Genomic DNA, 15,322 nt, shown 5'->3' on the forward strand with positions numbered 1-15,322 from the left:
CTAAAGATTCTTACAAAAGCAGTCTGGATGGTTTTCTTAGAGTAGCGTTTTCCCATAATGTATGATACAAACCACTGGTAATTTTAGATGGCGCACGGAAAAACTTTAAATTGTAATAGCATTTTTACGTTTACCTTTAAGGCAGGCGTTACTAGTTTTGTACTCACATAAGTGATTTATGGTTTACTGTATTTTTAATGTGTATGACCCAAGGAAACGCGCTAATTTCACGCAGCCTCCCCGTGGGTGACCTGAAGCGTTGGCGTCCCATGCAGCCGAGCAGCACTCGAGGAAGGCATCACTGGCTCGCCTTCCAAAGTTCCTAGGCGTGAGGCAACATGATGAAGTTACCAAGCACCAAACGTAAGCCAAAGGGCCAGGCTCGAGGGGAAGACGGTCTCTTTTCAGGCGGCCACCCTCCTTAAACCAAAAAAAACAACCCCAAACGCGTTGCCATAGAATGGATTACAGATCACAGCGACCACCCGAACTCGTGGTATATGCCACACACTCTCAGCAGCAAGCTCCGCACAAGCTCAGCGAGGGATCTCAAACACCGCGATACTTGCAACTATCCCGCGCTTTGTGTTACAGGCCTCTGGGGAAGAGACCAAGATGGCTCCGCCCATATGGGAAAAACACAAAAAAACAAAAAAACCCACAAAACCCTCCCCCAAGCTTTTGTTCTCGCGAGATCCCGCTGACGGTTCAGGGGCCCGTTCTCGCGGGATATTCCGAGTTAGGTTTGCAACGAGCTTTAGGCTGCAGAGGAAAGTCCAGGAAAAACAGAGAAAGGAAGGCGTTGTCATGGCCGTGTGTTGTCTTCTTTCGGAGGCGGCGGCGGCGGCGGAGCCCGAGACGACTTGGTGAGCGCTGCCTTGCCAGCCATACACAGCGCCCTCGGATTCTGCCGCTGCCTCGTACGTTGCCATCTTCTACTTCGTGGGTCCTCTTAGCCTCCACCTTTGGTCCCCGCCGTCCCGTGGCTTCGGGCTCCAGGCGGGCGATGTACGGAGGGCGGCAAGAGGTGTTACTGGTGTCTTCCGCCGCCTGTCTGGTGTTAAATGCCGCCAGGCTGCCAGGCCCCTCCCCCTGGCCAGATGGAGCTCTCCGCCCTGAAGTCCCGCGCGGAAACCGCCGGCAAAGGTATAGGCTTTGAGCTCGCCTCCTTGCCCAGACACCTGTCTTTACTGCACTGGGTGGACTCGTTCCTGCCAGAACTCTTCGCGTTTGGGTTTTACCCTGCGGCTTCTCTGAATAATAGGAGATTGCGAACCCCTTAAGGGCTGAGATCAATTCTTTGCGATTCAGTACTGAGGACCTGGACTCTGAATTCAGACTACCCTTCGTCGTAGTCCTGACTCTGAGAGTTACTTGCTGAGCATCTTTGTGCAGTTACCTCATCTGTAAAATTAGGATTATTACTGGGTTGTTGGCATTACTAAACGAGATGGAGTATGCAAAACACTTACGTAGCGCCGCGTCTGGCCCGTAGAAAGCGCTCAGTAAATGTTAGGTATCTTCATTCTTAATCCTTGTATGCATTAGTTCTTAGTGAGTGGTAAGATTTTGTTGTTAAGTAGATGAATAAGGATTGAGATACTTAGTTCAGTTTACTTTTATTACACCAAGAGCTTAATATATGATGTACTGAGTTAGAGCCTTATAGTCCACCTTTATTTTTTATTGTGCTTTAGGTGAATGTTTACAGTGCAAATTAGTTTCTCATCCAAAAATTTATACACAGATTGTTTTATGACATTGGTTGGAATCCCCGAAATGTGTCAGCACTCTCCCCCTTTCCCTTTACACCCCCGGTTCCCCATCTCCATTTTCTAGGTTTCCTGTCCCTTCCTGCCTTCTGTCTTTGCTTTTGGGCAGGGTTGCCCATTAGGTCTCCTGTACTTAATTGAATTAAGAAGCACGTGAGTGTGTTATTGTTTGTTTCGGGAGTGGCTTCAGTTCTGAGTTAGGAGGGTGTCCGGAGGCCATAGTTTCGAGGATCCCTCTAGTCTCTGTCAGACCAGTAAGTCTGGTGTTTTTTTGTGAATTTGAATTTTGTTCTACATTTTTCTCCTGCTCTGTCTGGAATCCTCTATTGTGACCCTTGTCAGAGCAGTTGGTGGTGGTAGCCTGGCACCATCTATGTCTTCTGGGTTCAGGCTGGTACAGGCTATGGTTCATTTGGTCTTTTAGTCCTTTGGTATATTCCACCATTAACAGATCATCAAGAAAGAGTTTAAAATAAGGAAGGTGCAGTAATCTGTCACAAGTCAGCTGGGATGCCTTCTTGCCCCAAATTCATAGCTTTCATTAATAATAGTGATATAATAAAAACTACCGGGTACTGAGTTCTTGTTCTGTGCTAGCCGTATGCTGATTGTTTATCTACATGCTTGCTTTTGAGACAGGTTGGTCTGATTTAAATAGATGAAGATTTCAGAGCTAAAGTTCAGAAAGTTTAAGTAACATGCCTAAACTCAGAGGGCTAGGAATTGATGAAGCTGTAACTCAGGTATTTACTACAGTGTAAATACCTGTTGTAGCCTAGCGGGTAAAATAAATAGATCAAACTCCTGAGTTGAGGTTACGGTGACTGAGATGCTCATACCTGTTAAAGGGGTGTTTTAGTTACCTAGTGCTGCTTAACACAAATACCACAAGTGGGTGGCTTTAAAGAACAGAACTTTTCTCATAATTGAGGAGGCTTGAAGTCTGAATGCAAGACTTTGGCTCTAGGGGAAGGCTCTAGGAGAACATCCTTGTCTCTTTCAGCTTCTGTAGCCCTGGTGTTCCTTGACATCTGTCTTCCCTACCCCCCTTTTATCTCTGTGTGTGTTCTGGTGTTTTTATAACTCAGAAGTGATTAGGTTTAGGATCCACCCTATACTGGGATGTCCTCAACTGATTGATTATATTACATTAAATTACATTATAGAAGGTGATTACATTGCATTAGATGTAAGGTCATTGCATTACATTACATATTACATTGCATTACATTATGTAATGGAAGGTAATCTGCTCTACCCAAGGCCAACTGATCTAGTCACAAGGTACTACTCCGTGACAGCAGCTAGGCTAGTGTTTGGTCAAACAACTGGAAACCATAGCCTACATAAGTTGACATATAAAATTAACCATCACAAGGGGGCAGGGACTACTCAGCTCCAGGAGATTGTTTATTTATATGTGAGCTAGTATAGCACGGCTGTAAGTTCTGATGTTGTTGTCAGTTGCTGTCAGTTGGCTCTGACTCATGATTATCTTATGCGTAACAATGAAGCATTTCCCAGTCCTGCACCATCCTCTCGATCATTGGTTAAAATCCAGGCGCTGTTGCTTAATAGCTGTGTGACTTTGGGCAGGTTGGTTAACCTTTGTCTGCTTCCTCATTTGTAAAATGGAACTACTAATATTGCTTATATGATGTAATGAAACAGTTGTTGTGAAGTTTAAATGAACTACTGCATCTAAAGCACATCCAGCACACTGAAGCCCTCAAATGTTAGCTATATGTAAATAGTCATGAATTCTATAAGTATTTATGGAGTTTTAGACATCATTCTAGGTGCTCAGGATATAGCAATGAGCAAAAATTCCTGCTCTAAGGGACATATATTTAAGTTGGAAAGACAGACAGTTACAGATATATTTTTCTCTGAAAATAAAATCAAGCAGGATAAAGGAAGAGAAAGTGGTATGGGGTGCTAATTTAGATTGGGTGGTCTGGCACCATTTGAGCAGAGACCACAATGAAGTGAAAAAATTGGCCACTTAGGTATCTAGGGAAAGAGTGTTGGTGAAAGGAACAGAAAACTTAAGGGCCCAGGCGGAAGCATGCTTGCTGTGGTTATGGAGTAGCAAGGAAGCCAATTTGGAATGAAAGAGGGAGCTAGTGTAGGAAATGATGTTAAAGAGGAAGGGAGGGACCAGATCTTAAGGAGTCTTACCACCCTACCCCCATCCAATCTAACAGGAAATCCTTCAAAATTACGCTGTTTGTTCCCTAGTATGGATACTGAGAGATTCTAGCCTGAGCTCAAACCTAACTGAATCTATTTCATTCTAGAATGTATCCAAACTTAGGAATCAAATAGATTTAGACACTTTTTTGGGGGGATAGCTTTCATTATCTGGACTTTTGCTACTCACTGCCAGAAACTCAGAAATCGAATAAAAAACAAAAACAAACCTGTTGCTGTTGAGTCAATTCTGACTCATAGCAAACCTATAAGACAGAGTAAAACTGCCCCATAGGGTTTCCAAGGAGCGGTTGGTGGATTCCAACTGCTGACCTTTTAGTTTTAGCAGCCGTAGCTCTTAACCACTGAGCCACCAATAGCTCCTGAAAAGTTATTGTATGAAGAAACCCCTATGGCTTTTGCGCATGCTGTACTCTCTGCCTGGGACACTCTTCTTAGACCTCCTTCTGTCCTCTTCTTTCAAAGCACTTATTACACTTACACACACACACACACATATTTGTGTACTTTTTAGTATTTGCCTATGAGATCAAGCATCTGTTTTCATTAATAAATTGATTCAGCCTATGTTTATTGAGTGTCTGCTGTGTATTGGTGCTATGGTTTTGAACAAGTCAGACATCGTCTTGGAAAGGAATTTACACTCTAGAGGGAGAGATAGACAAAAACACGTAAACAAAATAATTAAACATTGTGATAAGTTCTGTAAAACCAAAACCCTGTTGCTGTCAAGTCGATTCCGACTGACTGATGGCGATCCCATGTGTTAACAGAGTAGAACTACTCCATCAGGTTTTCTTGGCTTTAATCTTTACGGAAGTAGTTTGCCAGGCCTTTCTTCCAAGGAGCTACTGGGTGAGTTTTACCCCCAGCCTTTAGGTTAGTAGCCAGTTGCAAACTGCTTGTGCCACCCAGGCTTCTGGTAAGTGCTATACCAAAAAACCAAACCCATTGCCGTCAAGTTGATTCCAACTCATATACTGAGATAGAGAATAATGGGGAGATGACATACGAACAGCTGGAAGAAGACCTGCTTAGCATGTTTGAGTCAAGGGAAAAATTGATAGAGTAAGTTGTAGGTGTAAGTAAGGACAAATCATACAAGGCTTGTAGACCATAGTGGGGAGTTTAGACTTTATTCTACGCACAGTGGATACTCACTGAAAGATTTTAAGTTAAAGATTGACTGATAATTTCTAGTTTTAAATAGTCGTTCTTGTTGCTGTGTGGAGAATGGATTGTAGGGGGAAAATAGTGGCAGCAGAGTGACCGGTTTGGAGTCTATAGCAGTGATTTAGGAGAAAGCTGATGGTGGATGCTTTAGGGCAGAGGCTGGCACTCTGTGGTCTGTGGGCCAAATCTGGCCTGCCACCTGTTTTTGTAAATAAAGTTTTATTGAAACACAGTCACACCCATTTATTTATGTATTGTCTTGTGGTTGCTTTTATGTTACAAGGGCAAGAGAATATGTGGCCTGCAAAGCCTAAAATAACAAATAGCTAAAATCTGACTCTTTTCAGAAAAAGTTTGCCAACCCTTGCTTTATCGAGATGTTGGCAGAGGCCATGGAGGATAGTGATGTATTTTTTAGGTAGAACCAGCAGGGTATTCTGATGGATTCGATGTAGTGTAAAAAGAGGATAAGAACTGACTAATGGTTTTCTACCTTGAAAAACTGGATAGGTGGTGATGCCATTCAGTGAGATGAGGGAAGACTAGTTGGGGGCAAGGTTTTGTCACCATAATTTTTACATTTGTTTTCTTCTTCATTTTTTACCCATTGTGTAATACGGCGTCTCATGAATAATTGGTGCTTAAATCATGCATGTTGAATAATTAATAAATGCACTAAGTCTTAAAAAATGAAAAGGCTTTTGCTGGGTAGGCAGACAAATCATGGGAAACAAATCATGTGTTAAGAACTGGTATTGGGATTAATTTAGGTTTTAGTGCTAAAACAGTGTTGTTTTGAAAATAGAGCCCATTAACCTATCTGTTTTCCCTGTATAGTGGATCAGGGTTTTAGTTTCCCGTTAAAACCCTGTCTTTTAGAATAAGGTGACATTTTGGGTCCAAAGATTAGACTGGGAAAACAGGTTTTTCACTGTGTACTTCTGCTTGTTACAGTAAAACAGCTTCACCAAAGTTAACAAGAACAATGGCTGTAATTTTGAGGAGGAACTGATGAGGAATATCCTAAGGAGCTATTATTGCTTAACAGACTGTAAACCTAGTCATATTATAATCATGAATGCTTTAAAAACCTAAACCTAGGAAGACCCTAGGAAACTACCAGTGGTCATCTGATCTCAATAAAAAGTGTATAAGACAAATAGTTCCTAATATTCTTACAGTTGTATCCATAAAATTCTCGGATTCTTGCTGTAAGAATTCAATTTGGAAAATTATTTTGACTTAGTTTCCTCTCCTTGATGCCTCTTGATTGTGCCAGTAATATACTCTATAGAGACCTGCCCCAATTCATAATGGTATATTTTCTGAATAGAAAATAAAATAGAGATGGCTGTATAGTTAAGCACAGAAGAAATTCATACACACACACACACATATACATGTATACATATATGTATATGTATATACATATGTATACACACACACACCCTGGTGGTACAATGGTTAAGTGCTTGGCGGGTAACTGAAGGGTTGATGATTTGAAGCCACCAGCAGCTCCACGGGAGAGAAGACCTGGTGATCTGCTTCTATAAAGATTACAGCCTAGGAAACACTATGGGGCAGCTCTATTCTGTTCTATAGATTCACTATGAGTTGGAATTGACTCAGTGGCACACTATATGTACACACACACACACACACACACACACACACACACACACAGACAGTTGTTGCTGTTGAGTTGATTCCCGCTCATGGTGACCCCCAAGTGTGCGGAGTAGAAGTGCATTCCATAGGATTTTCAAGGCTGTGGTGTGACCTTTGTAAGCAGATCACCAGGCCTTTCCAAGGTGCCTCTGGGTGGGTTTGAACTGCCAGCGTTTCATTTAGTAGTCAAGCACTTAACTGTGCCACCCAGGGAATGTGTGTATATGTGTGTGTGTGTATATATATATACACACACACACACGCACACGTTACTGTTGTTGTTAGGTGCTATTGAGTCATTTCTGTCTCATAGTCACCCTATGTATACACACACACACATACACACACACACACATCAAGTACAAAGGAGGGGCGAGAAGAGTAGGGCAGACTCTTCAAAGACTAATAGAATCTTAGCAAAAAGAGATCTTGGAGTTCACCTCCTTTAAAAACCTCAACTACTCAAAACCTTGTTGTTAGATGCTGTTGAGTCTATTCCAACTCACAGCAACCCTGTGTCCAACAGAACGAAACACTGCCCGGTCCTGCATCATTCTCGCAATCATTGCTGTGTTTGAGCCCATTGTTGCAGCCACTGTGTCAGTCCATCTTGTTGAGGGCCTTCGTCTTTTTTGCTGGCCTTCTACTTTACCAAGCATGATGTCCTGATAGCATGTGTGAAGTATGTAAGATGAAGTCTTGCCATCCTCTCTTCTAAGGAGCATTCTGGCTATACTTCTTCCAAGACAGATTTGTTTGTTTTTCTGGCAGGCCATGGTATATTTGGTATTCTTTGTCAACACCATAATTCAAAGACATCAATTCTTCAGTCTTCCTTATTCACTGTCCAGCTTTTTCATGCATATGAGGTGATTGAAAATACCGTGGATTGGGTCAGGCACACCTTAGGTCTCAAAGTGACATCTTTGCTTTTTAACACTTTATAGAGGTCTTTTGCAGCATACTTTCCCAGTGCAATACATCATTTGATTTCTTGACTGTTGCTTCCATGGGCATTGATTGTGGATCCAAGTAAAATGAAATCCTTGACCACTTAAATATTTTTTCCATTTATCATGATATTGCTTATTGGTCCAGTTGTGAGGATTTTTGTTTTCTTTATGTTGAGGTGTAACCCATAGTGAAGGCTGTAGTCTTTGATCTTCATCAGTAAGTGCTTCAAGTCCTTTTCACTTTCAGCAGCAAGGTTGTGTCATCTGCATATTGCAGGTTGTCAGTGTGTCTTCCGCCAATCCTGATTCCACATTCTTCTTCATGTAGTCCAGCTTCTTGGATTATTTGCTCAGCATACAGATTGAAAAAGTATGGTGAAAAGATGCAACCCTGATGCACACCTTTCCTGATTTAAATATGCAGTATCCCCTCATTCTGTTCAAATGACTGCCTCTTGGTCTACGTACAGATTTCACATGAACACAATTACGTTTTCTGGAATTCCCATTCTTTGCAATATTATAAGTATAATTTATCTTGTTTCTGTTTTTTGGAAAAGGTATTTATGTGAAGTACTTTATTTTCTCTTAACAGTAGATAGATGAGGTGGTACTTTATGAGCTAGATTTGGAAACTTTATTTTCTTCTTTATTTTTGTAGACAGATGGTGTCCAGGAGAAAGATGTCTTGCCCCTTCTCCAGATAATGGAAAGCTTTGTGAAGCAAGCATAAAATCTGTCACTGTGGATGAAAATGGAAAGTCATTTGCAGTCATTTTATATTCAGATTCTCTAGAAAGGAAAGTACCTCTTAGAAGACTTCAAGAAGTGAAATCTGTTAAAGATTGCTCCAGGAGTTTTATATTTGATGATGAAGATTTGGAAAAACCTTATTTCCCAGATCGAAAATTTCCATCATCTGCTATTGCTTTTAAATTATCTGAAGATGGAGACTGTATTCCTCACACTATTAATAGGTATTTGAGAGACTACCAAAGGGAAGGAGCCCAGTTTCTATATGGACATTACATCCAAGGAAGAGGGTGTATTCTTGGTGATGACATGGGACTTGGAAAAACAGTACAGGTATTTACTTTAATTGCTTTATAGTTAAAATTCAGTAAAGTCGTTTTATTATGTTCATGAGTGGCTACCATATGCAAATCTCTATGTTTACTCCTAGATGTTATGATAGTTATTTTCTCTCTCTCTCTGTGTATGTGTGTGTGTATTACCCATTAGACATTAAAGTCCTCAAAATTAAGGGCAGTGTCTCAGTCATTATTTTATCTTCAGTACTTACTTAGTACCTGTAACATATATTGTTCAGAAATGTTTATTTGATATAAGTTGGCTTGATTTTACCTTTGGTAGTACTAGTACTAAGATGTTAATTATATTTGAAGTGGTTTAGTCTTTCTAGTAGCACTTTATGGAAGGAAAGTATTCTGACGTTTGGTAAGACACTACATTGCATGGTTACACTGATTTCTTGTGGGTGTTTAGTGCATATTGGTTGGAGTTTATCTTTCAGAAATGTCTTAATCTGGGGTCCCTGGGCTACTAGGAGTTCTGTTAGTAGACTTTAGAGAGGCCCACTAGTTCTCTGAACTGTACACCAGAATTTGTACATGTGTGTACTTTTCTGCAGGGTGGATCTGTGTTATTTATACTGCTCTATAACAAATTACCCCAAAATTTAGAAGCTTAAAACAGCACTTGTTTATAATTTCGTAGGTTCTGTGAGCCACGTATCCAGGTGCTGCTTAGCTGGGTCCTCTGGCATGTCTTTCACAAGGCTGCCGGCATCTCCAGGCTGGACTGGGAAGGATTCACTTCCTAACTCACTGACATGGTTGTTGGAAGATTCAGTTCCTTGTGGGTTGTTGGACTGAGGCCTCAATTTCTCAGGAGCTATTGGCTGGAGGCCTCCCTTTGTTCCTTGGGCTTCTTCATAGAGCATCTTACAACGTGTCAACTTGCTTTATCAGGGTGAGCAAGTGAGAAGGCGAGAGAGTGCTAGTAAGGCAGAAATCATGGTGCTGTGTCACCTAATCACAGAAGAACCATACTCTCTATTTTCCTCTGTTCTGTGCATTTGAAGCAAATTGCTATGTCCAACCCACACTCAAGGGCAGAGATTACACAGGGTGGGAAAACCAGGAGGTGGGCCTAGTGGGAGCTGTGTTAGAAACTGCCTGCCACATGGACCTTAGCTTTCATTAGATTTTCAAAGAGATTTGTGACCCAGAAGGATTAGAGTTGTGAATCTAGACTTTATACTAAACAACTGCTCTGGATTTTTAGGAGTATTTGTCTAGTTTGTAGTTACGTCATTTCCTGTTTCCTTCATTATAATTTTAATCTTCATGATACCTCCTTTGGTTAGTTGGAATTCAAAGGTGTGTGAAAAACCAAGGTTAACATTTAAAAATAGCCAAATAATGCAACTGTGTATAAAGCTCTAGTATGAAAGTCTAGGCTAAAGTAAAGTTTTTCAGTAATCATAGTATATTACCATTAGCTATACTCTCTGTTCCTTTAAACTCAGGCAATGCAGACTGTTCTAGGCTCGCACATTGGAAGTACTGAAGAATTGCTTGTGGAAAGAACGAATGAATTTTTTCAGGAGAATAGGTGGCAAGATTAAAGACAGAAGTCTTTAGGAATCTACTATCTGACCAAGATATGCAGATGAGTACTAGAGCAAAGAAATAAGTAAATAAAGCCCTACTGTGACTATCTTTGGAGCCCTGGTGGCGCAGTGGTTAAGAGCTAGGTTGCTAACCAAAAGGTCAGCAGTTAGAATCCACCAGCTGCTCCTTAGAAATCCTGTGGGACAGTTCTACTCTGTCCTTTAGGGTTGTTAAGAGTCAGAATCAACTCAATGGTAATGGGTTTGGTTTTGGTTTTGGTTTTGGTGACTATGTATACTTTTACTGTTTTTGCGCATGCTAGAATGTTCTTTTGGAGCCCTCGTGGCGCAGTGGTTAAGTGCTCAGTTGCTAACCCAAAGGTCAGTGGTTCAACCCTAACAGCGGCTCTGTGGGAGAAAAGACTGGGCTACCTGTCCCCTATTCCCTCCCCCACCATTCCCCCCCCGCCCCCCGTAAAGATTACAGCCCAGGAAGTCCTATGGGGGCAGTTCAGCTCTGTTCTATAGGGTCATTATAAGTCGAAATTAACCCAACAGCACACAACAACAGAATATTCTTTCTCACTCTCCTTTGACTAGCCGGTGCCCATTCATCTTCAAAAATTAGTCAACAGATAGGTTGCCAGAGGATGCAACAAAAAGTGACCTGCAGTTTGGTCACCACCCTAAAACCTAAATACAATTCAAATTCCTGTGCATGATTTAATCTTAAAGTTGAATGTTAGGTTTCATCTCTGAAGCCTTTGGTACCCAGAATATTTTTTTATTTTACATTTGATAGGATTATTTTTAAAGTAGCTGATTTTACTGCACTATTTTACCTGACATACTGAAATCATAATTTTGTTGGAAGACTTTGAGCTGTTGTGTTACATGCTGTGAATGTGCTGTGAAAGGCTTTTATTTATTTATTTTAAATAATGTTTTATTGTGTCTTCAGTGAAAGTTTACACAGCAAATTAGGTTCCCATTTGATAGTTTCTATTCAGATTGTTTAGTGACATTATTTACATTTTTCGCAATGTGTCAGCATTCTCTTTAATTGTGTTCTGGTTTTTCCATGTCCAGTGTTGTAGTTCCCGTGCCTCCTTATCTTCTCATCTTTGCTTTAGAGTAATTGTTGACCTTTTGGTCTCATATAGGTGGTTTTTTAATGGGGAACCATACTCACAGTTAATTTCCTTTATTTTGTGTGCCAATCTGTTTTTTGCTAAAAGGTGACCTCAAGGGATAGTTTCAGTTCAAGGTTTAAAGAGTATCTCAGGGTGATAGTCTCAGGGAGTCCTACAGTCTCAACTGGCCTAGTAAGTCTGGATTTTTTAAGAATTTGAATTCTGTTCTTCATTTTTCTCTGATTCTGTCAGAGTCCATCTCTTGTGGCCCTGATCAGAATGGTCAATAGTGGTAGCCAGGCACCATCTAGTTCTTCTGGTCTCAGAGTAGATGAGGCTGTGGCTTGTGTAGGCTATTAGCCCTGTAGCTAGTTTCTTCTCTGAGACTTTGGTTTCCTTCTTTTTCTTTTTCTCCTAATGAGTAGAGACCAACAGTTATATCTCAGATGGCTGCTCACAAGTTTTTAAGACCCCAGACGCTACTCACCTCACTAGGATGTAGAACATGAACTTTGTGAACTGTCTTACGCCAGTTGACTCAGTTGTCGCAAGAGACTAAAGTCCTGAGTCTTCACACCTAGAAAACCAATCTCACAACGTGTTTGGTTATGTCTGAGATGTGTAACTGTGTCCTCTATGAATATATGTGTGCAGAACACACATATCTGTATTTACACGTACATATAGATATTTCCATCTGTGCGCATGTACGTACACAGCTGTACCTACCTGAACACATATATGCCTATACACATACATGTGACCATGCACTCATTTTTTGGTTATTGTTGGGATTGTTGCCAAATTATATACGTTATATTCTTTAGCACAAATATCCTTTTCTCTTGTATGCTTCTTAGTGTCATCATTTACTTTGGTCAGGCTGTGCTCATGATACCCACATTCTGTGCTACTTTTCCCATCACCAAAAATAACCACTACCTGTGATCTAGAGAGTGATTTCCTCTCCCCTCCCACTCATCCCTAGTAACCACCAATGAAAATAGGTCTCTGTACATGTATCTGTTCTTATCTTCTTATAAAATTGGGGTCTTAATATTTGTCCTTATGTGATTGACTTATTTCACTTAGCATTATGTCGTCCAGATCCATCCATGTTATAATATGTTTCATGGACTCATCATTGTTCTTTATGGTTGCATAGTAATCCATTGTACGTATCTACCACATTTTGCTTATCCATTCATCTGTTGAAGGACACTGAGGCCGGTTCCATTTTTTTGCTGTTGTGAATAATGCTGCAATGAACATAGGTGGGCATATGTCTGTCTGTGTCTCTTTTATTAGATCTTTAGCTTTTATACCTAGGAGTGGGATTGCTGAATCATAAGGTATTTCTATTTCTAGTTTTTTGAGGAAGTAGTATAAAAGACTTTGAGGGCTCATTTTCAGAGGACTAAAAAATTGTTTCTGTATTAATTTTGATACTTAGTTTGATTTGTCTGATCTTTGGAAACTTAGTTCTCTGGCTGTTGTTCTTGTAACTCAGAGAATTAATTTCTACGTAAATAGGCTGCTTGGCAGACCTATTTAAGGTAGAGCTCCTATAGAGATGATGACTAAGCTAGTTGAAGAAATATGAACAATGGTTAATGAATGTCATGGACTGAATTGTGTCCCCAAAAATATGTGTCAACTTGGCTAGGCCATGACTCCCAATATTGTGTGATTGTCCACCATTTTGTCATCTGATGTGATTTTCCTATGTGTTGTAAATCCTACCTCTATGATATTAATGAGACAGGATTAGAGGCAGTTATGTTAATGAGGCCTGACTCAATCTACGAAATCAGGTTGTGTTTTAAGTCGATCCCTTTTGAGATATAAACGAGAGAAGCTAGCAGAGAGACAGGGGGACCTCATACCATCAAGAAAGCAATGCCTGGAGCAGAGCGCATCCTTTGGACCCAAGGTTCCTGCGCTGAGAAGCAAGGACCCTCCCTAGAGCCAGCAGAGAGAGAAAGCCTTCTCTTGGAGCTGATGCCCTGATTTTGGACTTCTAGCCTCCTAGACTGTGAGAGAATAAATTTCTGTTTGTTAATGCCTTTCACTTGTGGTATTTCTGTTATAGCAGCACTAGATAACTAAGACAATGAGTTCCTTAGAATTTCAAAATGTAGTTGAATTGGTGGTAATGAAAATAGGCCATTGGCCTTCACTGTTTCAACTATAGTATTTATCTTTTTTCTGCCTCATTTTCCATTTTCCTGATTTCATCCCTTAAGTTTTCCCTTTCTTACATTCTAACATGGCTATAATATGAAATTGAGCTCTTTTCCTTATTGTTTTACATACCAAATAAAGTTTCCTTCTCTCATTTCAAATTTAAAAGCAGATAAACATAGTATTTTACATTCTTCAAAGGATGAGGATTGAAAAATGTCCGTTTGATTTGGTGACATGAAAATTATTGGTATCTTGAGCAACAAGCATTTTGCTCAAGTGTTGGGTGCACAAGCCAGGATGGAGGATGTAAAGACACAGACATGGGAGTATGCTCACCTTTTTAAGAAATGTGGCTTTGAAGGGGACATAGTGGTCTAGTAGTAGTTGAAAGGGGAATAGGATTTTGAGGAGGTTCTTTTACTGATTATTTTGTATTGTTGTGACATGGAAGGGACTTGAGTTTTTTTTTTAAGTGAATGAGAAGGATCTGGTTGAGGGAGTAGTTAAGTATGTAGCATACATACATATACATACATGTACATACATATACTTCATATGTGCATGCCTGTGTACATACCATAGAAACAACATACACACATAAACATGTAGAAAATGGGGTCACATAGTAGCTATTATCTTATAAACTGATTTTTGTCAACATTTTATTATGAAACTTTTCAAACACATAGAAGAGTTGAAAGAATTGCACAGTGAGCACCCATATAGTCACTACCTAGATTCTGTTGAGGAGCTCTGGTAGCACAGTGCTTAAAGCGCACAGCTGCCAACCGAAAGGTTAGCAGTTCGATTCCACCAGTTGCACCGCAGGAGATAGATGTAGCAGTCTGCTTCTGTAAAGACTGATTGTGTTGTTGTTGTTGTTTGTGCCCTCGAGTCGGTTCCAACTCAGCGACCCTATATACAACAGGATGAAACATTGCCAGGTCCTGCACCATCCTCACAATCGTTGTTAGGCTTGAGCCCATTGTTGCAGCCACTGTGTCAGTCCATCTCGTTGAAGGTCTTCCTCTTTTTTGCTGTCCCACCACTTTACCAAGCATGATGTTCTTCTCCAGGCACTGGTCCCTCATGATAACATGTCCAAAGTATGTGAGAAGTCTCATCATCCTCACTTCTAAGGAGCATTCTGGCTGTGCTTCTTCCAAGACAGATTTGTTCGTTCTTTTGGCAGTCCATGGTATATTCAGTATTCTTTGCCAACACTACAACTCAAAGACATCAATCCTTATTCATTGCCCACCTTTCACATTCGTATGTGGTGATTGAAAACACCATGGCTTGGGTCAGGCCCACTTTAGTCCTTAAAGTGACATCTTTGCTTTTTAACACTTTAAAGAGGCCTTTTTGCAGCAGATTTGCCCAATGCAATGCGTCATTTGATTACTTTCTTTTTTTTTAAATTTTTTTTATTGTTCTTTAGGTGAAGGTTTACAGAACTAATAGTTTCTCATTACACAGTCAATACACATATTGTTTTATGACATTGGTTTACAAACCCACAACATGTCAATACTCTCCCTTCTCGACCTTGGAGGACCTTTGTTCTTTTTTGGTGAAAATATACAT

The 15,322-nt window shown here is 40.5% G+C and overlaps 1 protein-coding gene across 11 annotated transcripts in view; it reads left to right on the plus strand.

Moving 5' to 3' along the window:
* Nucleotides 1-387: 387 nt before the first annotated feature.
* Nucleotides 388-15,322, plus strand: part of ERCC6L2 (ERCC excision repair 6 like 2) — a 194,914-nt gene continuing 179,979 nt past the window's right edge. For 2 of the 11 annotated variants that reach the window (XM_023735826.1, XM_023735827.1), the window contains exons 1-2: nucleotides 400-920; nucleotides 8,442-8,866. In XM_023735826.1, the coding sequence (XP_023591594.1) occupies nucleotides 461-920; nucleotides 8,442-8,866 (885 nt within the window). In that variant the 5' untranslated portion in view covers nucleotides 400-460. The other 9 variants (XM_023735822.1, XM_004381333.3, XM_023735820.1 and 6 more) reach the window with 8 other exon arrangements.

The sequence above is a fragment of the Trichechus manatus genome, unplaced genomic scaffold (genome assembly GCF_000243295.1).
Source record: "Trichechus manatus latirostris isolate Lorelei unplaced genomic scaffold, TriManLat1.0 scaffold00082, whole genome shotgun sequence".
Lineage (NCBI taxonomy): Eukaryota > Metazoa > Chordata > Mammalia > Sirenia > Trichechidae > Trichechus > Trichechus manatus.